At 37.8% G+C, this 22,945-nt stretch overlaps 1 protein-coding gene across 8 annotated transcripts in view; it reads left to right on the top strand.

Annotated features, from left to right (window-relative positions):
- BMAL1 (basic helix-loop-helix ARNT like 1) overlaps positions 1-22,945 on the top strand; it is a 53,734-nt gene that overhangs the window by 16,988 nt on the left and 13,801 nt on the right. Inside the window, exons 2-15 of one of the 8 annotated variants that reach the window (XM_072864003.1) lie at positions 413-511; positions 1,666-1,722; positions 6,678-6,718; positions 7,455-7,519; positions 9,436-9,563; positions 10,287-10,434; positions 13,502-13,522; positions 14,524-14,562; positions 14,904-14,945; positions 15,923-16,080; positions 17,530-17,609; positions 18,693-18,785; positions 19,696-19,813; positions 22,366-22,515. In XM_072864003.1, the coding sequence (XP_072720104.1) occupies positions 10,295-10,434; positions 13,502-13,522; positions 14,524-14,562; positions 14,904-14,945; positions 15,923-16,080; positions 17,530-17,609; positions 18,693-18,785; positions 19,696-19,813; positions 22,366-22,515 (841 nt within the window). In that variant the 5' untranslated portion in view covers positions 413-511; positions 1,666-1,722; positions 6,678-6,718; ... (1 more) ...; positions 9,436-9,563; positions 10,287-10,294. Of the gene's footprint in view, positions 1-412; positions 512-1,665; positions 1,723-6,677; positions 6,719-6,772; positions 6,793-7,454; positions 7,520-9,435; positions 9,564-10,286; positions 10,435-11,487; positions 11,802-13,501; positions 13,523-14,523; positions 14,563-14,903; positions 14,946-15,922; positions 16,081-17,529; positions 17,610-18,692; positions 18,786-19,695; positions 19,814-22,365; positions 22,516-22,945 lie in introns of those variants that run through there. The other 7 variants (XM_072864006.1, XM_072864005.1, XM_072864008.1 and 4 more) reach the window with 7 other exon arrangements.

Here is a 22,945-nt window from a genome sequence, read left to right as displayed (position 1 = left end):
CATTGTATGTTCTTCTGCAGCTTTTTTTTTAGCAGACTACCTACTCATATACTTAACAAAAAGCTGTGATGCTTTCCTATCCAAAAACCAGTGGTATAGTGGGAGAACAAAAATGAAGTTGAGTCTCTAATATAGTACTGAGATAGTCTGAAGGAAGAAATATTGATGTTCATATGGATGTGATGCATATGTGTTTGACAGCTGATATTGTGTAAAGTTAAGTCAAAAAGAGTTTTTAAGAAACCAGTGGGGAAAAATGAACCTGTCAGGGATATTATAGGATACAGTAGAGAGGCAGCCGAGTGGGGAATACCCCAGCTTGGTTCCAGGGAGGGTGAGAATATCTTCCTTTTCCCAAAGCTTACTTCAGGATCGAAGGAGAACTGACAGGCTGTCAACTTTTCTTTGTCAGGCTGGCAGAGTGCTGAGAGCAGGGATGGCTTCTTCCAGCCAGAGACGGAATTTAGCAGGATCAGAGGGAGTGTGCAAAAACTGGAAATGAAAGTATAAGGTATAAATATAATCACCTGTGTCTACACTCCTTTTTGTGATATTTTTGCCCTTTTGTTTCTGTGCTTTGTTCCCTGAAGATATAAACTCTTTAGTTGTAGTTTGGCAGTAGATCTCTGAATGAAAGGTCTCACACATGCCAAGTGTGTTTGGGTTTGTTGTAGTAATAATGTGACTGGAAAACACAATCAACTGGACGCAGTATGTCTAACAATATTTGGACCAGGTGATTCAACCCAAAGGAAAATGCAGGAAACTAGGTTTGTCACCTTAATAAATGCACTTCAGAGACTAAAAGAAGTGTGTAGTGGTTCAACCTATTAAACTGAAAAATGGCTAACATCGCTGAATGCATAAACTTTAAAAGTCAAGTGAGGAAATATTACTTGGGTAGTATTAGTCATGCCAGAGCTTCAGTGTATTGTCTAGTTTTGATGCCAACAATACTCCAGGATGAGGGAAGAAGAAAATGAAAACCTGACAAAAGCACAGAAGGATTCGGTGACTGGAAGCTGGAGTAACTAATAGAGTACTAAAATAGTGCTTTGCCAGTGAGAAGAGTGGATTGAGTTAAAGCTTGGTCTCACTTGAAATCTTTAAATCAAGACATCGTATTGCAAGTTATATTAAAGCACAAGCAGTAGTTACAAGCTTGAGGAAGAAATCCTAGAATGGGTTCCATGGTGTGCCAAGTCACCGATCAGGCTGGATAAGTATTAGAGTGGGATCTGACATACAGCTTCTACCTTTGAAGTAAATGAGAAAGTGTTTTGCTAGACTGGTATTTCATATGGGTACTTTCTAGATGACACATTTCTTAGAACTTCTTGTGAGAGGATTTTGCCTTCTTGCCATTGAAAGGCAACTTTGGAGATTATGAACTACAGGAAGAATATTTGCCAAATTGTTGAGGATACAGGAGCTTCGCTTAGCTGCAGTGAGGAAATTAAACTTGCCCAGAGCGTACCATGGTCATAATAATACTTACAATGAACAGTTAGGCTTTGGGACGCTTATTCGTAAGCTCTGCATTAGAAGATGTATAGTTAACTGTATGAAACTTAGCTTGTTCAGTTTGGGTAATTGAAGGGTGAAGATATCCTTAAAACTTGTATCTAAAGCATCTGTCTGCTATAAACTACTGCTCATATTTAGGAGTCAGATGAAATCTTGGAACAGAAAGCTGCATCGTTTGGACTGCAAGTGCAAAAGGTAGGCATCCCCAGTTGTGAGTTAAAGATGCTCTGATTTGTAAATTACCACTGTTTGTGTAAACACGAGGAGCGAGTTAAATAGCTTACCTACTTGTTATCTTGTATGCTTTTCCTGCTCTGGAAATGTCAGCCCAGGTTGTGTACAGTCCTCTTAAGGAAAAATTTCTAATTTTCTAAAAATTTTTGCTTTGAAGTTGACTCTACAGTGCAGCACAAGATAAGACATCTTATTTTGTTGACAGATCAGAAGCAATGTGTACAACTTGAGAGACTTCACAGAACCACTGCTGCCTCAATTGAGAGGGGTTTTGTTGTTTTGTGGTTTTGTTTTGTTTTTGTTTTTAAGGGTTCTGATCAAAGCATGCTGAAAGTACATAAGCTACTTAAAGAAGTCAACAATAACTTAAATCAAAGTTTTTACTTAAAGCATATTAATGCTGGATAATTGATTTACCCACATGGTAGGATGGATTTCCCTCTGTCTTTCACATACCCCCTCATGCCCCCCTCCAAATCCCTTGGGTGGCTTAGGGTTGATGAACAAGGATTGCATTCAGTGGATGTGAAACAGTACATCTTTCACACATTGGAGGCTGGACCTGGCTTGGAATCTCAGTTTGAGAACTTCAATGAAGTTTATATTTCAGTAATTGAGGGAGTAGATTTTTGTGTGTGTTTGTTTTTTTTACTTTAACTGTGTATGGGTCTGTCATTACTAAAAGAATAATTGATTTTGGTGTTAAATGGGTAAAATTAGATATCTGGCCCAAAGGACTTAAAGTTTCTGTTGTCTATTAATTAAGTCTTCCCCTCCCAATGTTGAAAATCCAATGCTTTGTTCCTTCCCACGCATGCACAAAGCCTTCTGAAGGACTGGAATAAATGAATGTTAAATACTACATCTTAACATAGATTTTTGTGAACTTACTTTACCAGCATTTAACATTGGTGGACCCTATTTTTAAATGTAAAATACAGGGGTTTTTTGTTCTGTAACTTACACTACAGAAATTCTGGGGTGCTGTGCTGAACAAAATGTCTGCAACATTGTCTTAAAGTAAGTTGGTTTGGTTGTTTGTGTTTTTTTGTAAATAATTAAAACACTTATGATATTTGAGCTCAGTCCTTTTTGTACAAGCAGCTGTACTTAGAATAGCTAATTTTTATTCCATTTTGGTTGTATCCATTTCCAGTGAAATCAAATGGGATGTTTTTGATCAGTAGGACCTGTTGAAATAAGGCACCCAAAGGCATGAAGGAGTGTGCTGATTGAGAGTTGGTGGTTATACCTGGGGGTAATTCTTAGTGTAATTTTTCTTACACTTTGTAGGAGATTGGCTGTTATCTTACAGATTTTGTATGACAGCTATACTTTTTTGTAAAAGACCCCTTAAAATATCTATCTTCTTGACATTTGAGGTGAAATCTGAAAATATGTTACTAGAATACCTGTGGGGATCTTGGTGTGTCTGTAAAATGTCATAAGGCACCCAGTAAAATGTTTGCACAGCTCTGAGGCAGAATTCACTGGTTCCTGCTCTAAGTAGAGAAATCTGAACTGGTCACTCTCATTCTGGCCACTGTGGCTAAGCTTAGGAATTACTTCAGCACTGATACAGTTATACTTGGTATCTAGTGATGTGAGGACCAGTACTTGTTGCCTCGAGAAGCCTGTAGAGAGGCTATAGTTTGCTTCATGCGTAGATTACAACTGTGTTTGGTAGGTGTGCTGCAGAAATGCCTTGAAACCTGGTCTTCCAAGAAAGGCATGTCCATTTTGTTTTCCCTGTGGAAGCAGTTTCTGGAAAGCTAAGGAGAACATGTATCGGAGGATTGATTATTGAAGCGGGCCAAGTTCTTTTGGTAACAGCAGCATCTTAGTACTGATTTCCAAGAGTGTGCATCACCACCTTTGCACAAGGGCTTGATTAGTTCCTTTGTGATGTTTCCTTTTGATGGCTGCCCAAAATGAAATATCTGAAGGGGCCAGCATAAGCTTACTTCAGAGAATAAGAGCTCAAAGAGTCTAATCTTGGCTGATGAGAAGCTTATACTAGATCAAGCTTTCAATAATGATTGCAAACTAGCAAGCTTTGTTGAAACACACTTTTAGCTGGGATTCACGGAATAAGTAGAGGCAAATGGTCTTGAGATGTGAGAGGAAATGACATCTCCTGTGTCTGAGGGTTAACTGGTTAGTCAGGATGCTGCTTCTAATGATGATACAATCTCCAGACCCAATGGCTGTTCTGTAGAATTGTATGGTAGACTTCTAGCTATATCGCAAGATGTATGTACCAGTCCTCTGCTAGGGAGGGAAATACTTCATCCATAGCACAGACAGACCCCTTTCAGTCTAAACAGGTTTGATTCCTGGAATTGGCATGGATTGGCTTTGGTTTTGTTCCAGGTTTCATTTTCTGCTGTGAAGATGGTCCATATCTCCATCTGCAAGGCCTTCCCATGGGACTGCACCAGCCTTGAAGCAAACATTTATCTGCTTCACTGAGAAAAGAACGTGAGCTAGGATTTTTGGGGGTTGTTAAAGCTGTTTAGCTCTCTTTCGAGAACCAGCCTCTTTTCCTTTCTTTCCATGCTGTCTGAAGCTTCATCCTTACAGATAATACAAAACAGGGAGGAGTGACTGATACACCACATGGCTGTGCTACCAATCAGAGGGATCTTGACAAGCCAGAGAAAAGGGCTGACAAGAACCTTATGAAGTTCTACAAAGTGAAATGCCAAGTGCGGCATCTGGAGAGGAAAACCCCCATGCCCCAGTACAGACAAGGGGCTAACCATCTGGAAAACAGCTTGGGGGTCCATGAGCCAGCAATGGTGCCCTTGCAGCAAAGGCAGCCAACAGCCTCCTGGATTGCATTAGGAGTGGTGTTGCCAGCAGGCTGAGGGAAGTCATCATTCCCATTTACTGAGCACTGGTGAGACACTTCTGTGTTCCTGGGTCTGGTTCTGAGCTCCCCAGTGCAAGAGAAAGTTATTTTAGTTACCACTTGTTCTTCATTGTGGAGCAACAGAGAAGTCCTTTGTTAAAATAGCTGGAAGTAAAAGTTTTAAGTACTTCCTCTTTTAAGCAAGGAGAGATGGGATCTGATGGCCCTCTTGAACTGGAAGTCTAAGTGCTCTATGAACAAGACAGAATTCAGAATATTGTCCTGTGGCTCCATTACCACTATGACAATCTGGAGAACTCCTGTGGGGTGATGCCGTGATATGACTCATTCTCTCTTTTCTGAGAGACACTAGTGATGAACAGACCTGTTTTCGGTAGGGGAGTGCATGTGGACAGTATATTGATCTATTGAGAAACTGCCTTTACATTAACTTCCTAGAACTGAAAGATGTTCTTCGTGCCTGTAGAGTTTTTCTTCTGTTTATTGGAGACTTTTTTCCCCCTAAATCAAAATGATTCATCTTGTAGCTTTGTGGCTGGTTTAAATTCATGGGTTGCTTCCCTCCAGTCTGCTACTTTTTCCTTAGGAAAGATGGGGAGCTGCTGTTTGAACGGTCAGTCGCTTGAGCAGCTGAAGGCTGTGCCTCTGCCTTCCACAGAGCAGGAGGTACTTGTGCCCTGTTATGAGGGGCTGGGTAGCAGCAGCTGCTAACATGAGAGGTGCAGGAGGCTGTTGGATCACTGCTGCTCTGTGTGTGTGGTTAAGGACAGGGTTGAAACGTGAACTACTGATGTCGCTAAGAGCTTGGGTCGGGAAGAGTTCCAAAACTCAGATGTGGATTGTAGGCTGCCGGGGTTGGTGAACATGCTGATGAGTGAGTGGTAAAAGGATGACCTCAACAAGCAAACCAGAGTAAAATCCCTTCTTTGCTCCAGAGGGTGCGGTGAGATGCATCTGCATGTGAGAGGAAGCCACAGGGCTTTTTATCTTCTGGGAGTACAGAGTGTTCTTGCAAATAATATTAGGGTAGTTCAGGGAGTTCAAGGAACACAAATGTGCCATTAAAACAAAACAGTATCAATATATTGGGCAAATATGAAGTATTCTGACAGCTGCTCCTTGAGTACTGAAGGAAAAGGAAAATACCACTGCTTTACTTCAGAGATCTTCCTTTGATTCATACAGCATATTTCATAATAAAGATTCTGATGTAGGAACTGCTTGTTACTTGCAGCCGCCATGCCCATGTGTGCCAGCATGCATCTTGAAATCATCATAGGGATGCTTGCAGTCCTTGTGCTGCTGAGCAGAAATCTCCCACCATTACTGAAAGTGTGCGCATCTGGCGTATACATACATCTACAACACCTTGTGAAGAAATACAGATAACGAAGATAAATAGTCCTATCGTGTTTCTTAATAGTTCGTACTGTGACAGTTAACTTCTGAGATGAAATACTGCTATGAAGGGAAGTAGATGATTTCCTTTCGGTAGCTGTTTTTGGTCCAGTCATTACGCATAGGGACAATGAATAACTTTTTGATTACTTCTTAAGGAAACCACACCACAGTTTTCCTCTGTCATTGCGAAATAGTACTTTTAAGATATGAGACACTTCTGATTCATAAAGTTATGAATTGCATTTCTTTTAGAATAAATATGTATATATGTTGGAGGTAGTTGACTCTTGCTTGCCTAGGGGTAACCAAAACTGGTGGTGCTTGTGTAAAGCGGTCTTGACTCCCGGATGGCTGCTTGGCAGATGTAGTTGACCTACTTTAGCTCTGACCTTGATTTGCTCAGGGGTGTTTATGTACTCGTGATCAGCTTTACTGCATGATTAAGCTAGTCACGTGTCATCTAACTTTTAAGGGATGAACAGCAAGATTTGTTTTTACTGTCTCATTAGCCTTGTTACAGGGGGTTGAGAAAGATTGAATGCAAGGGAGGGGAATCCTGAAGGAAGTAGTCCCAAACAGGCTGGGGAGAGACACTGTTATGCGATACAATGACAAAATATCATTTGATTCTCATCTACAGGAGAATTTAATCAGGAAGTGGACTACATGGCATTTTTTCAAGTAGGTCCTTGGAGTACTTTGGCAACAGGCTGGGCATCATAAATGGAAGATTTGAACTTTGCTTATATATATGGGTAACTGTGTTCCTTCTCATAGAGGATTTTTCTGAGCCGTTGAACAACTAGCAGCTGGAGGCTGAAAAGATAGTAAAATATTCAATTTTTCAGAATTTTAAGAAAGCCTTGCAACAAAACATTTCTCTGAATTGTTCACTATTTATGGGACATGCTGATTTTTGCTCTGATCATTGGGTTGACATTTTCATAACTTTAAACCTCATTTTGAGAGACGTGTGATTCTTAACTCCTATAATGCTAAAATGTAGGGCTGTGGTTGTTAGAACTGGGATGAGCATTTGGGACATGGTAGAGAAAGGGCTGACTTGAAAAGAAAGTGAGAATTCTGGTTTTTACGTAATTTTGTTCTGCTTAAATGGTCAAGACACTTAAAATAGCTGCTTTGAAACCATCAAATCTGGACACTTGGTTATAATTTAAAATAGCAGCACAGTTGAATGGATACTTGATTCCAAGAATTTTCTATAAAACTGCTTTGAAGTTTTTGTTTTGAGATGAACAACAGAGCGATTTTTTTTTTTCTTTCATTAAAGCACACCAGTGACTTTTGCAGTGTTCTGATTATTAAGTTAAAATGCTGACTGTTGCAGGCATTCTTAAAGGAAAAGGACTGTGTTAAACTTACAAACCCTTTTTTTCCCTTTTTTTTTTAATTCCAGCTCATCCCAACCTTCTGTCTGAAGTCATCATAAGTGGTCCATGAAATTATATTAAGCACTGAAATGTGAGTTCAACAAGTATGCTCAGATATAGAGGTGTTCAGGAACTTTTGAAAGTTAATTGTGGGTGGTTGGGCCAGAAATTTTAGAAACTACTTGTTTCTAGTATGTGCATTATACAGTGCTTGGGTTTTATATTAGGTTCTAAGACTGAATCATGGATACATGGTAATTGGACAGTGTAAAAAAAGTGGCATCATGGGTAGTTTGGTGTGACAGTACTTCTGTCACTGGATTCATAGGGCTTAGCCATGGGCCACACTAAGTTTAGCTATAACTAACTTCCGCACATCAACTGAGGTTGAAGATAATGTTTTTGCATCTGAACCAAGCACAGAGAAACGGTCAGTGACTGTGGTTTACCTGGTGGCTTGTAAATTAAGCTGCAGTAGTCTCATAAACCACAGTAACATAATTGAGTTTATAGTTGTTGGACTACTTTGAGTAAGAGAGACAAAGGAGACAACTAGGAAAAGGCTGATATAGGAAGAAAGTAAGGCCTGATCTACAAGTAGCGGTATTAGTGTGAATTAAAGCCTTGTTAAATAAACTGTGGTTATGGATTCAATGGCAATTTATAATTTGACTTAAATTTGTACTGATTTAGCTTTTGTTAGTGACCTTCTGGTGTCAGCTGACCTTTTAACTTGCTTGTACCAGTATGTCCACACATTCACAAATACCTGACTCCTTTTTCATTTTTGAGAAAGGACCACAGAGAAGTTGGGTCAGGAGAATGATGAGCCCTCAGGAGCAGTTTGGAAGCTCTGCTTCTAGAACAACAATGATCCACTGTTCAGAAGTTGGTGGTATTAAGGCAATGACTTGCCTGACCTTAGATTTAAGAGCTGTGATCCTGACTGTAATAACAGTAACAGGACCAGTGATTTAGATAATTTAAACTTCTGAAATAAGTTCTGAATTTGGTATTCAGGCAGAGCTGAAGAAAATTATACCATTGACTTTGGATTTTGTGAGATTTCTGTTGGCTTATAACTCTTAACATGTCTATCTTTGTGATTCAGTAGAATTGGTTATAATGTGGTCACGTTGACAGAATACTGGTTGTTTGACTTGAAAACTTCTGAGAGTATCATAGGGGCTTGCTGATCTGTGTAATTCAGAAGTTCTGCTGTCATCGCAGGTTGGAAAGGCAGTCACAATATTCACAGATGCGTTTACCAGAAAACAGTGTATCCAGAAGACTTTCAAAGTTTTTTGGAAGAGGCAGGCTTAAAACCGTTTTTAAGACTTGCATAGCAAGTTTTGCTGAAAAACTTGTTTTGTGACAGACATCTGGAAGGGAGGGCTATCCACCTGCAGACCAGCCACTAAGTGTACAGTGTAGTTGGGAGACACAGCTGGGGACTTGAGTTAGTATGGGGTGTGGATTTTATTTAAAGGTTGAAGCCTGCAGAATAGAACAATGTTTAAACCCCTTTCCTTTGAAAATGTCAACTGCTTTTACAAGAGAAAATAGTAAGCCAAGCCCAAACTGTTTCACTGCTATGTCCACCTTAAAAGTGAGGCAGCCAGGAGTGAAGGGATAAGTCTGTCTTTTGCACTGTAGCAGCAGTTTGACTCATTCTGGTAGCATCTGACAACAAATGTGTTTGGATCTCATCATTGTTTGTGAGCGGAGGGGTTTTATGCAAAGACCAAAGAATGATAAGCAGGGCCCAGAAGGAAGCGATGCTGAAGAGATTCCTTCTGTTCCAAAGCTTGGGCCATTGGAGATGCACATCCCGACATGTAACCCCTTTGATGATGGATAAAGCTTCTATACTTTATGAGGAAATTAAAATTCAGTCCTTGAGTAGGAAACATCTATTTGCTGTTGTAAACTGTGTCTAAAACAATTATTCTAAACAAACTTGTTCTGAAAGTGTTTTTTAAGCTTGCTGGTTTTCTTCCCATTCAGGTTTTTGGAAGTACTTGACTAACAAACAGAATATGAGGCATGAAAGAGTTTTAAGGTGATTCACTGCTTCAGGCTGAGTATCATCATCTTTCCCCAGGTTGATCTAGGCTTCCAAGACAGGCTTTCAGGTAAAAACTGTTCTGTTTCACAGTTGATGCCATTTAGTAATATATAAGCTTTTCACAGGGTTTCTTCCAACAATATAATTATTTGCAGTCTAGAGGGTTAAAATGTGTATGTTTTGGATGAAAAAGCTAATTAGATTTGTTTGTACCTTTAGTCTTCTTGGACAATCATTGGGTTATTAGTTTTTTATTTGAGGTTTGCTGTGGTTGAGGAGTTTAACCTGATTTTCTGTGAAAATCTTCTGAATTCTGTTCCATGAAATTCGGTGGAATTAGAACTCTCAAAGCTTATAAACTTTGGTAATATGATCTTCAAATGGAGACACACACTAAAACTAGTGTTCCCAGTCAGTGAAAGACAGAACTTACCCTTTATTTATGTTAGGTGGAAGCAGTTGGCTGGCCAGTTGACATAAGAGTAAACCTGGTTTAGTTAAAGATCACTGACAATTCTTTAAAAAACTTTGTGTTAAGTAATGTGTTTTGAGAATGGTCATGGTTTGTATGCAATATTCAATACACCAGTAGCTGGAAAAGGAGGAATTGCCTATTACCTGTTTTATGACAAAAGGAAATAATAGAATTGTGATTTTTGCCATTTTTAAGAATACTAAGTTTGAGATTTGTTATTTTGGTTAAAAATATGTAAATTTCTGTTTCTATTAATGCAGTGGTTTTTTGGTGTGTGTGGTTTTGGTGGTGGTTTTTTTTTTTTTCCAATGTTAGACAATCCAATGGCAGACCAAAGGATGGACATATCTTCTACAATTAGTGACTTTATGTCACCAGACCCTGCTGACTTGATCTCCAGTTCCCTTAGCACTTCAGGAATGGATTGTAATAGGAAAAGAAAGGGAAGCTCTACTGATTATCAGTAAGTTGGATTTCTCTTGATTTAACGCTGCTAAAAAGAGGTTGTAACACAACAATACAATGGGAGAGACGTTAGAAATATTTATAGCAATTTTTAAATAACCTTTTCTCGACAACCTGTTGTAAAGGTTTTAATAAAGAAAAAAGCTACTATGCACTAAGAGGAAAGTTCATTATTAAATAATAAAAATAAAGCCTTCATCTTGGTGCAGCTAGAATTGAGGGCTATCAAATGGGGTAAGGCTGAGAAAAGAAACCTTTGGCTGATGAGGGGGGAAAAAATTAATACTGATGAAACGTACAGTGTGAAAGTTGATTATATTGACCGTTTACATAGGAAATAGAATGTTTGAGTAGTGAGAGGGAAAATAATAAATTCATTAAAAAGCAGAAGCAAAACTGGGAATAGTTCCTTTTCCTCACCTATTTTTTGCCTTTTTAGTCACTTCCTATCAGTGTGCTGCCAACCTTTATCTGATGAAGCTATTTTCTCCCAGTTGAATATGAATCGGAGTAGTCTCTGGTTTGCAGCAGTAGATCTGCCTTTCATTAAATCAACTCACTTAATCTTGTGTTCGTCCTCGACTGTAGGCTGTTATTCCTGACAAAATAAAAACTTAGTTTCTTCTCAATCAGTAGTAGAATGTGGTTTTGTTTCAAGAAATCTGCTTCTCTTTAAGGGAAGCTTGCTAATAACAGTGCTCAGGAGCACTGTCCAAGCCATAGTTTCTCTCCTGGGGCAGGTGTTTGAAATACAAAGAAATCACACCAACTCTGCTTTAGAATAGTGAAGGTCGTGGTAAAGTTTGTCAGATTTCTGAACATGTAATGTCTTCTGCACTAGGTACACCAAGACCAACCTACTTACTCCAAGTCACTGTGCAAACATCATTTATATTGTAACTTTACAAAGTCTAGCTGCAGGCTAACTTGTGAATGGATCCCATCCATTATTAATACAGCTACGTAGTCCATTTTTACATAACTTAGCACAAATTGTATCATTGTGGGCCTTTGGATTGTTGGCAGTTCTTTTTACAGGGAGGGGTAGAATTTTTAATCCATGCCAAGCATGAAAATTAAGAATTAGGTTCCCTGTGCATAGGACTTCTTTTTAGGAGAACTTACGTGCAAAACGTTAAGTACTGCTTAAAGACCACAAACATATGGCGCATATACCTTCTCTAATATGCATTTTGTCTTCCTGGAAAGTACATGACTCCCTCTAGTTGAATTGACTACTACAAAATTCAGTGAACAGCCTCAATCTTACCAACTTCCTCTTCTCTAGAAAGGATTTCTCCATCTTTATTCTTCTGGGTAGGAAGCATTGCTCAAGTCCTCTTTTCCAAAAGACAGCTTGCTCTTGTAAGTTATAATTCTGCCCTTTAGGTTGTGTGTGCATTTTATTAAATATGTGAAAACACTGTTTCCTTGAATCCTAAGTAAAATAAGGTTATAACAGCTGTCATCATACCACGGTTCATGTTGTGTTGCAAGGGAAATGGTGGCTAGTAAATATTCCTTTTTTAAAATAGAACTTAAGGTAGACTTCCTTGATCCCTCCTATATGTATGTATCAGTAAATGTTGTTCAGAAATGCTACTGCTCAGCTTTTGCTGCCTGTTAACAATTTATTTTTTTACATAAATTGTCTGAGTGTCAGGTTTTATGTTTCATTTACCAGTGAAGTCAGGGAATAAGGAAGGAAGAACCTGACTGTTTTAGTGCAGTTCTTCATTCACCTCTCAAGTACAAGCAAGCATATTGATCAGCTGCACTTTCAGCTCTCCACACCAGGTTCTTTTCAATTCTTTCTCCTGCCAGTCCTCCAGGAAAATTCCTGTCCAACCTATTGCTATCACTTCAGCAAAGGTTGCCTGTTCTCCACTATGGTCTCTTTTAGTCAAATGCTGGAATCCAAGACTTCATGCACAGGTCTATAAACAATTTATTTTCTTGGGAGTAGTGTTTTCAGTTGAAATAATATATGATAAGAAAACAAACTATCCTGAAGTATTTGTAACTTACCTTGTACCTCTTAGATTTTGGTTTCTGGGTTTTTCTAAGGCTAAAATGAACTTTGTCACAACAAGCATCCTGTAGCTATAGCGGGCATCGCAAGTGGAAAACTGATACCTCATTTCTGTCCTAAAGTTCTGTTCTAGACCTGCATGCTATTTCTTTGTGAGCATCAGAATTGCTTTGAGCCACTTACTAAGACAGTGACTCAAATGTGCAAATTGAGAGATGAAGAAAACCTTTAGCATTATTCAAACTTCTTTTAAAAACTAATCACAAAGACAATTGATTTAAAAGTGCAATGAATAGCATATGAAAGACTACCACGTTTATTTTTAAGACGACTAATGTCCAATGTTGAACAGGAATAACTAGTATGTTAATGGCTAATAAGAGAAGATTTTTCATAAGGTTCTTATAAAGTGTAGCCTCTTAACATGTTAAAACTCAGTGGTGTTTCAGATCACTTTACCATCTTGAAGTGATGCCAACAGTTAGTTTGCATGTAGAAATTCTGTTTAATTTCCTTATGATATGATAAAGTCTGGATAAAGTTCAGAATCAGGACTTTAGTACTGACTAAAAGAAAATGTTCATCTGTCCTGCTGGGCAGAATCAAAAACTGAGAAACTTGAGGGTTGTGTTGTTTTTTGTTTTTTTTTTTAATTTTCTGGCCTTAGTCCTCTGAAATCCCATTTATCTAACCACAAGGGCAACACACATAAAGCACAGATCTTTCATTTCTGAAGAGGAAACAATGTCTCAATGATTTGTATAACGTAATTTAGGTTAGTTGTTTTACTAGTTTTTCACATTAAGTGTAATGAACTATGCTATCTTTTCTTAAAAAGTAGAACTACTCTTTCAGAAAGTGTATTAATTTGAACAAGCTTGTCTCCTTAGAATACGTTCACTGCTATTGTCTTGTTTTCATTGTGCTTTTCATTTCAAATAGAATATAAATTAGCTTGAGAATTCCAACAGAAAATGTAAGACGTTATTCTTATTTCCTATATATGGTGTACTTTATTTTTCTTTCTTTTCAGACTTGATGGCTTTCCTTTTGAGTAAGTATAAATATTTCAATAATCAGTTTCACTTGAAAAAGATGCTTGGTGTTTTTCCTTGCCTTTCCCTCCCCTTTACCTAAAATTTGCAGGTAAAAATTAAACCAGAATAAGCCAGGCTTAAGAGTGTACATTTAAGCACAGATTTATCTATATCAAAGTATTCTTTTCCTAATTCTTTTGTCTGAGTGCTGTAACTTTAGGCATTCACCAGATACAGCCATGAAAACTTTACGCTTTCTTCTTATTATTTCTGTACACATGGTTACAATATTAAAATGTAATAAGGGGGATCCTTTTTATTCTTAATGCCTCCTTTCTTACTTTTTTTTTTCATCTTGAGACAAAAGTAAGCCGTGTATCTACACTGAAAGTTGTACTAATTTAAGATGTGCCTGGTTAGTTTCATACAGTGTCTCATTCTGTCCATGGACTTGGCTATTTCCAGTGGTTTGTTGGTCTAGATTATTACCATCTCCTACCCCAAAATCAACTACCATAAGGCAAACTAAAGTGTAGAACACACAGGCATCTGCACAAAGTAATTCAGGACAATTTGTGAATTTTATGCTAGGTACTTTGATAACTGCCTCTGGTTGAACTTTTAACTATAGTAAATACAAGTTAGTAGCCCTACTTCTGATGAAGGCATGAAAAAATATCTGCTTTGATATGTCCTTTTTTTTTTCCCTCTAGTTAACTGAAAAACATTTTTATAACAGATGATGTCTTTGAACTGCAGCATGTTTTACTGTCAAACACATCAAACTGTGCCATTTTGCTACCTCCAAAGGAGACACAACTAATTTAAGAAAATGTTTTAATATTACAAAAACTACACAACTTCTTTAGTCCTTCCAGGTTTTCACTCTTATATTCTTATTTTTGTATTTAAGATTTAAAGATGGTAGGAATACTTTATTCTAATTTTATGATAGTTTGATAACGGTTTTGCTAATTCTGCTTAACTTGTGATATATTGCTTTATTCTGTTTCTGCAGGGAAGGTATGGATACAGATAAAGATGACCAACATGGAAGGTACTATTGATACAGTCACTGAAATGTTAGTTCCACAGTACTGACATAGGATCCTGTGTGTAGATATCTGTTTTCAGTGTCACTGTGGTCAGGTGTCCCAAATTGTTTCTTTGCTGGGTCAAAGGCTTAAGATTGTTGAACAAATTAAAGCAGACAAACAAAAAACCCCAACACTTTGAGCCACGTTATTATAAATAATGATATTTTCTGAAGAAAGGTTAAATAAATATTCAAATTTTTTAAAAAAATATATTTTAATGAGGATCAGTAGGTAAGATGCATTAAAAGAATTGTTTCCAGTGTTTTCAACACTGTAACTTTGTGATACCATTTCTCAACAGATTGGAGTATACAGACCAACAAGGCAGAATAAAAAATGCAAGGTAATACTCTAAACAAATATATTGAAAACAATTGATCTCTTGCCTCTTGCCATAAATAAAATATTTACATGCGTTTCTTATCCTAAAAATCTTTTTCTTCTAGCTTTGACCTCTTATTTTTCCATATCTTTGCACTGTTCACATTTTTCATGTATAAACTGCATATAGTTTTGTGAAAATGTGAACTTGGTAGGTAATTTGGCTTTAGTCACTTCTGTTAATGTTGAAATTCCGGTCTGTAAATGTTTCTGATAATGTTACATTCTTAATCTTGTTTCTTTCAAATCCCATAGTGGGCTGTAAAAGCTTTAACAGTGACTCTTTAATATGGGGACAATATAAAACCAAGATAAAATAACTTGGTGTTTATCATAATTTTTCCTGGTTAGGAAGAGTTTAGTTCAGAGAGATCTCAAATACTTCAAATGGAAAGCTGTAGGATGAGTGGAAGGCTTATATTGCCACAGCAAAAGGTAGTTTTAAATACTTAGTACATTCATATAGTATACTGATTACAAATTCTTAATTGAATGCTTTATTCAATATTTATATACACTGGAATTTGCTTATCTGTGACCTTTATGATTCCAGTTATGTTTTAAGTGTACATGCTAAGAACAAAGTGTTGTACAGCAGTAGAAATCCCTAGATAATTTTGTACTGTTTGGTGGATTGTTTCAGAACTGAGGATTTGGTGTACTGTATGGCCAACATTATGTGTGTGTTCTGGTAAATTAGAGCCATGTGCTGCAGCCTTGTCTATTGCTTATAACTGTTACTCGCCCAAATAATGAACATAAAATGTCTGAAGAATTCTGTATGTGGATGTCCTTTTCACAAGGATAAGAGGGTAACTTAATTATCAGGAGGGGGTTATTTTTGTGGGTTTTTTATTAAAAAAAAAAAATCCCCAAATCCAGTATATGATTTATTTTCTCATGCTTTTTCTGTTTTTCCTCACCACCTTACTTGTTTAGGGAGGCTCACAGTCAAATTGAAAAAAGGCGTAGAGATAAAATGAACAGTTTTATAGATGAACTGGCATCTTTGGTACCAACATGCAACGCTATGTCTCGAAAGCTAGATAAACTCACTGTATTGAGAATGGCTGTCCAGCATATGAAAACATTACGTGGTAAGTTGATTGGGGGGGGATGACACAGGACAGGACTGGAGGAGGGTGGCAAAATGGGGTTTCCCCAAAGCCATGCTTTTTCTCTCCCTTTCTTGCCCTCTTGCCAAAAAGGAGTAAGTTAATACATTTTGGGAGGACTTCTCCCCACTTCTCCCCTTTTTCTAGCATTTGATGCTGCGCGTTCATTTATAGCTTACTGGCTCGTGGTCCAATATCCTGATCTGACTGGGAAATTTGTGGGTGAGAAAAGAATAATTTTCCATCCTCTGACCTGATTGATTACCATCACTAGATTTGACAAAAGCGAGGCAGGTGGGGGGAGGGACCAAAGGGCTTAAGTGGCAGTGCGCAGTTGAATCTTGTGTAACGCTGAGCTGTGCTCTTGAGCAGGCAACGTGCAAAACTTGTTGGATAGAGAGGTTAGACTTTAGGTGTAAGTAATATTCCTACAGGGCTTCTGAGGTTTTGTGTTCATACCTTTAGCTCTGTGTGAAAGAATGGAGAGTACTTTGAAAATTCATTTTTAGTCTTTTTAACCAGTTTCTGTTACAAGCACCTGAAAGGAAACGTGGGTTTGGAAGAGTTGGGGTTGTTGCAAATTCCTGTATGTCCTAAAGCTTCATATAAGAGTGCTTGGGTACAATCAGTGATGATGGTGAAAGCTTAAGCCTTCAAGAAATATGCCCCTGAGAAAAGATAGTGATGGAGCTAATTTAAAGAGAGAGTCACTGTTCCAGTTTCTAAGAGACCTGGTGTCTTCCAATCATATTTATCCTAGTATTTTTGAAAGGTTTAACTTTTTCTGCCACTGTCATTTGATGAGGTTAGTACTTCATAGCACTTCAGTGGTTACTAATTGGACTCTTTTTTGTCTTCATGAAGGGAATAGAATGAGAAGAATTACTCTTCAATAAATAGCTGCCTCATTTGTCGCTAATTTTGGGGGTTTGGCATTGTGAGATGTCATTGTAATGTTGTTTTTTGTCTTTGGCATGGAATGAGAGAACTGATTTGTAAGTTCCTAACTGACAATCTGTTTACATGACCTTGTCATGTTTTACTAAGTTAGAAAGAGAAGAAATAGTTTGAAGGTTTTTATGGTTTAATCTCTTGGTTTTCATTTCTAATTCTGTGAACAGACCATAAATCAAGCACAGCATTTGGGTTATAAAAGTGTTCCTCGATGTTTTTTGTTTTTTTTACAGAAGGCATATAATTTGCATTACTATGTAATGCAGTATTTGTGTTTTAGCAAAAAAGCTTCATCCTTTTTTTGAATTAATACCAACAGAGCTCATGTTGATTGTAAAACAAAACAAAAAGGCAACTTTCACTTTAAAGAGCACCTGCAATGAATAACAGTATAAGAAGGAGCCAAAGGAAAATTGCTCATTTTAAGTGTGTATTGTTAAGTTTGTGATATGTGGATTGTTTGTTTGTTTTCTGTAGGTGCTACAAACCCATATACAGAAGCAAACTATAAGCCTGCTTTTCTATCAGATGATGAATTAAAACATCTTATTCTCAGGGTAGGTTTCAGCTTTTCATTAAGAGAGGTTAATGGCTGTGACTGTAACTCTCCCAAAGCAAAACACCAGTATTTTTCTGCCTTGTATCTCAGCTTAAGTACGTTCTGATTATGGAAGATAATGTAGTAATCTGCAAGACTACTGCATAAAGTGAATGGGTTTTAACAATGACTCGTGTCTCTTAAATTAAGCAGAAAGATTTAAGAGGGAGATCTGAGGAAACTCTGATATTTTGATGGTAACCATCAGAATCTTCAGTTATTTCATGGAATGAACCAAAATTACGTAAACTGTTTTCTTGCAGACTTTCTGCCATGGGCCACCTTGACATGATTTTCAGTATATAATGATATAACAAACACCTTTTTTTTGCAATCACTGAGGTAACATGACTTAGTATGTTTGGCTGCTTGCTGTATACTTCTTTTATAGTGTGGAGAGTATGTATCACTTGTCAATAGTTAAGCTCTTCCAGTAGCTTGTGTAAGTTGTGAAGCACTGCAGTGTCCAGATGCAGCATATGCAGAATTTAATTTCTGCAGCATTGTGACTCTAAAGCTATAAAATTAGGGCCTAATCCTGCATGCTTGTATGTGACTGAAAAAGAATGCATTGAAATGGGAATTACTTGCCTATAGGCACATAAATGAATATCCAGGTTATGTTTGGTGTCTAAAAGAGGAACTATGGAATAAATACAGTTAAAAGAATATTTTAATTTGAAGGCATTATTAAACATAATCATAATATTATTGGACAAGATATGGATTCTCTCTTCCCATACAAGTGATTTTAAATTCTGGGCATGATGCCCAGAATGATGCCAAAAATGTTTGCAGATGCAAAAACCCCCTTTATTGTAATTTCATATCTTGCCTGTTGACTCAGTTATCTCTAAATGTTAAGACAGCTCTCCTAGTGTAGAAATTCTACTGTACACAAAGTGTTTTTAAATGTTATAATGATGCAATGAGGATGAGGATTTGGACTTGATGATCTTAAAGGTCTTTTCCAACCTAAACAATTCTATGTTTCTACATATAACTTAGTAATTTACTTCCCCCCCTTCACCCCCCTAATTAGGCAGCAGATGGATTTCTTTTTGTTGTGGGCTGTGACAGAGGGAAGATACTGTTTGTTTCAGAATCTGTCTTCAAGATCCTCAACTACAGTCAGGTATTCTTTTCAATTTTAAGTAATGTTAGGCCTTAAAAGATTTGAAAGCTTTTTTTATGATTATATGTTTATATGGAGGGGTATTTATGTGATTAGTCTGTCTTGAAAGCTGAGATTTATTGCAAAGAAAGAGCTTTTCTCTGCCATGTCATTAGAAAAGATTGTTTCTAGTTTCCGTTCAAACTAAGGAGGTCAAAAGGAGCTAACTTTACTTCACTGATTGATGCATTCTGATCAGGGATTTACCCTCAGGCTTGTAAAAGCGTTATCTAGTTGGGAGTGTAAGCAAATATTGAAAAATCAGTCTAAGGTTCTTCCGGTAGCGTCACGTGAGTGTTTTGACTTTGTTTTCTTTCTGTCTGTTCTGGTTTTGCTAGCATACTTACTAATGGAAACTGGGAAGCAATTATACCAAAGGCAGGGTTTTAATACATGCTTAACATGAGGCTTAACTTGTATTCTTCATTCTTTCTGTCATCTGTCCTCCTTACCAAACTTAAAAACTGTATGAGTTTCAAAAGTTTTCCTCAGCCAGCCTTTAGTTAGGTATATACTAAATACCTCCTCATCATGTAAATATTGAAAGAGAACATTTGCCATTATGATTTTTTCCTTCAAATGTCTAGCATGTGAAGTGAGACTGAAGATAAACCAGAATATTTGGTGGTGGATTGAGCATGCTATTTCTGCAAAACTCTTACTGAAAATAATGGAAGAAATTATCATGTAATGTAGTCCTAACTTCAAAATATACAGAGAAAACGTACCTTCCATTAAATCCTGGATCTCAGATGTTTGATGTTCCTTGGTTAGACCTATATGTAAAAGAATTGTTTATAATGGATGCTAAAATTGGGAAAATGTACCGAACAATTATCTTAATTTTTGACTGAATATTCAATCCCTACAGAATGATTTGATTGGTCAAAGTTTATTTGATTATCTTCATCCTAAAGACATTGCCAAAGTGAAGGAGCAGCTCTCTTCTTCTGATACTGCACCACGAGAAAGGCTTATAGATGCAAAAAGTAAGTATTATCACCTTTTGAAAAAGTGTCATGTAGCTGGAATATTTGACTAATATCAAAAGTGTGTGTGTGGGGTGCTGTTTGGATTGTGTGTCATGCCAAGGAAGTTTTAGCTTAAAGAAAAAAAAAAGGAGGAAAAAAAACCCCAAACCAAACCAGATACCTGAATGTAGAAGCTAGTAGGTTTGACATGCACTGCAGTATAGATGCATTTGTTTAACTGGCTTCACTTGTGAGGTATTCTATCTTTTCCAGGCATCAAAGATTTAATTTTTCCCATTGAAGCATTTGTTCTAATATGTCATTCTCAACGGTCAGAATACACTCAGTATTATTTTTGTTATCCTTAGCTGTCAGTCAAGATAGAGGAATTTATTTATTTGTTTATTTATTATTGCCACTTCCATCAATGACCTAGCCTTTCTCTTAAAAACCAGGGTTTTTAACCTGGTCCTTGGAGTCATTTCCTACTATGTCTCTTAGCTCTGACTCTGGTGTTTTAAAGTAGTTCTCTATCTGTGCTGCTTTTGAGGTGAGTGGGTGTTTAATTCACTCTCATAACAGGAGTCTGCATTGCTTAAGTAGAAGATGGTATCTTACAACTGCAGATTTCCAGGTCATGAAGTCTTATGCTTGTCAGGAGCAGAAATCTCTAGGATCTCATCTCAAAGAAGCCACCAGCTCAACTTCAGAAACTGAAGCTGAGAGAGGTCATTCCAGGGCAGTGAGCCTAGAGGCTCCAGCTGGATCAAATGAAGTTTTTCTGGCTCCTGGTTTTGTCTGATTGTCAAGCATGTATATCCAGTGCTAGCTCCTTTTTTGTATGCCTCTGACAAAGTTAGGGCAAAAATAAATACTATGAATTACAGTCTACCCATCTGCTATGATAGACGGATTGGTAGAATTTCAAGGACTCGTATTCTTATGAGTACTAGTATGTATGTATGTATTTTTTTTTGTTGTTGGCATGAGTGACTTGGGCACAGGTTGTACTCTCACCACTGAACAGCAGTTTAGAGTGTCTGTGGTGCAGGACAGAAAAGGAGGCCCAGGAGAGACCTTATCGCTCTCTACAACTACCTGAAAGGAGGCTGTAGCAAGGTGGGGGTTGGTCTGTTCTCCCAAGTAACAAGCGATAGGACAAAAGGAAACGGCCTCAACTTGTGCCAGGGGAGGTTTAGACCGGATATTAGGAAAAATTTCTTCACTGAAAGGGTTGTCAAGCATTGGAACAGGCTGCCCAGGGAAGTGGTTGAGTCACCATCCTTGGAGGTATTTAAAAGACATGTAGATGTGGTGCTTAGGGACATGGTTCAGTGGTGGACTTGGCAGTGTTAGGTTTATGGTTGGACTTGATGATCTTAAAGGTCTTTTCCAACCTAAACAGTTCTATGATTCTATGACAGTCTGACCTCCTTGAGGTGACCTCATTCAATTTTAGTTTTAAGGGAGACACACTTTCCACTAAAACATTGGCATCATTGTTTTCCTCCTTAAGTTAAAAGCCTATAGTCCTATAGGCTTTTTTTGTACATGTTTATAGCTGTTTGTTTATATGTATCCTCATGCAGAAATGGTTGAAGTGGATAGCAAGCTGTGGAGAAGCTGCTATGTGATTTAAATCTTCCATCAGCTCTTGGAGCACTGTCCCTTGGAGCTCCAGCTGCATCACTGGCGTTGCTGATACCTGTGCTCCTGATGCATGCCAGGCATCTTCCTGGAGCTCTGTTTGTACCAGTACTCTGCTGTTGGCTCCCAGAGTTGATGTGTGTTTTGGTACTGTGTTTCTCCAGTTACTTTCCACAGAAAAGAATCTAAGAATGTCCTGCAAGAATATGTTGAAGGTCAGGACTTATTGTTAGGACATGTCTCTAGCCTCAAAGAAATAAGTGCATATGAACTTCTTACACGTAACTGGAGATCTTGGGGATTTGTGTAGTCCCCGTGTAGGTCAATGCTACCTTTCCCCCCCTTCCATTAGAACAATGAAAAAATCTCGTGTTTAGGAACACACCAGTTGAGGTGGACCTGGAATGTCACACGGCCTCTTCTGCTCTATGCATGTGTATGTGCTCTCTGGGCGGGTGTTGTGACAGAGAAGTCTTCCAGTCTGAAGGGTCTGGGGCCTGTTGAGTGGCTATATGTATGAAGTACTGCTCTGGTTATACGTAAATAATCTCTGTGTATTTTTAATCAGTTGATTAGTGTTCAAAGAAATCACAACATTTATTGCAAAACTTCTGTGGATTTTCACAATCTTTTGCTGATCTTTGCATTTAGAGCCCTGTGTTCTCAAGCTTGTGTCAATGTTTTCACGCTAGAAAGTGTAATCGGAAATTCTAATGTTGATATGGTCAGTTGAGTCCTCCACGTATTCACTTATATGAAAAACTCCAGAATAGGACTTCTGCTTCTGAAGGAGGATATAAAAGGGCTAACATGCAAGTCCCAGCAAAGTTGAAACATCGTACAGTTAGGTTGTACGTAATCATTTGTATGGTTAACTTTTTACCTGACAAAGAAGGCTTCCTCACTTCCTCTGTTTGCTACAGCTGGACTTCCAGTTAAAACTGATATAACACCTGGGCCATCACGACTATGTTCTGGAGCAAGACGGTCCTTCTTTTGTAGGATGAAGTGCAATAGACCTTCAGTGAAAGTAGAAGACAAGGATTTTCCTTCAACCTGTTCAAAGAAGAAAGGTAACAATTATGCATTTTATTACCAAATGTAATGGCTGTCAGGCTGCTTTTTATATACAGTTGCTCATTTGCAGTGGTTAAATTTTTTACATTTATTGAACACTGTCAGTGTTTCTTATTAAGATATTGAACTATGTCTAGGTCTGTTACCTCTTCATGCTTCTTCCTCCCCCCCCCCCGTAACTCTTACAACACTGTATCAGCATATAAAGCCAAATTCTCCTCTCTGCTTTCTTGACATTTTTGCAGGCAGTTTGTGCTGACAGTTCTAGGGTGGTTATTGCAACTTCTTCAGACACTGCTCATCACATTCAGTCTTGACCTTCTAGCCAATGTCTCCAACAAAGGGGAGCTGTTACCTGTTCTTTTTCTCTGCTCCATATTTGACAAGTGATATTTGGATGGATATCCAACTTTAAAAATGAGTTTA

The sequence above is a fragment of the Ciconia boyciana genome, chromosome 6 (genome assembly GCF_034638445.1).
Source record: "Ciconia boyciana chromosome 6, ASM3463844v1, whole genome shotgun sequence".
In the NCBI taxonomy this organism is placed as follows: Eukaryota; Metazoa; Chordata; class Aves; order Ciconiiformes; family Ciconiidae; genus Ciconia; species Ciconia boyciana.
Note: the sequence above shows the minus strand (reverse complement) of the source record. Positions and strands in the feature narration are given on the sequence as shown.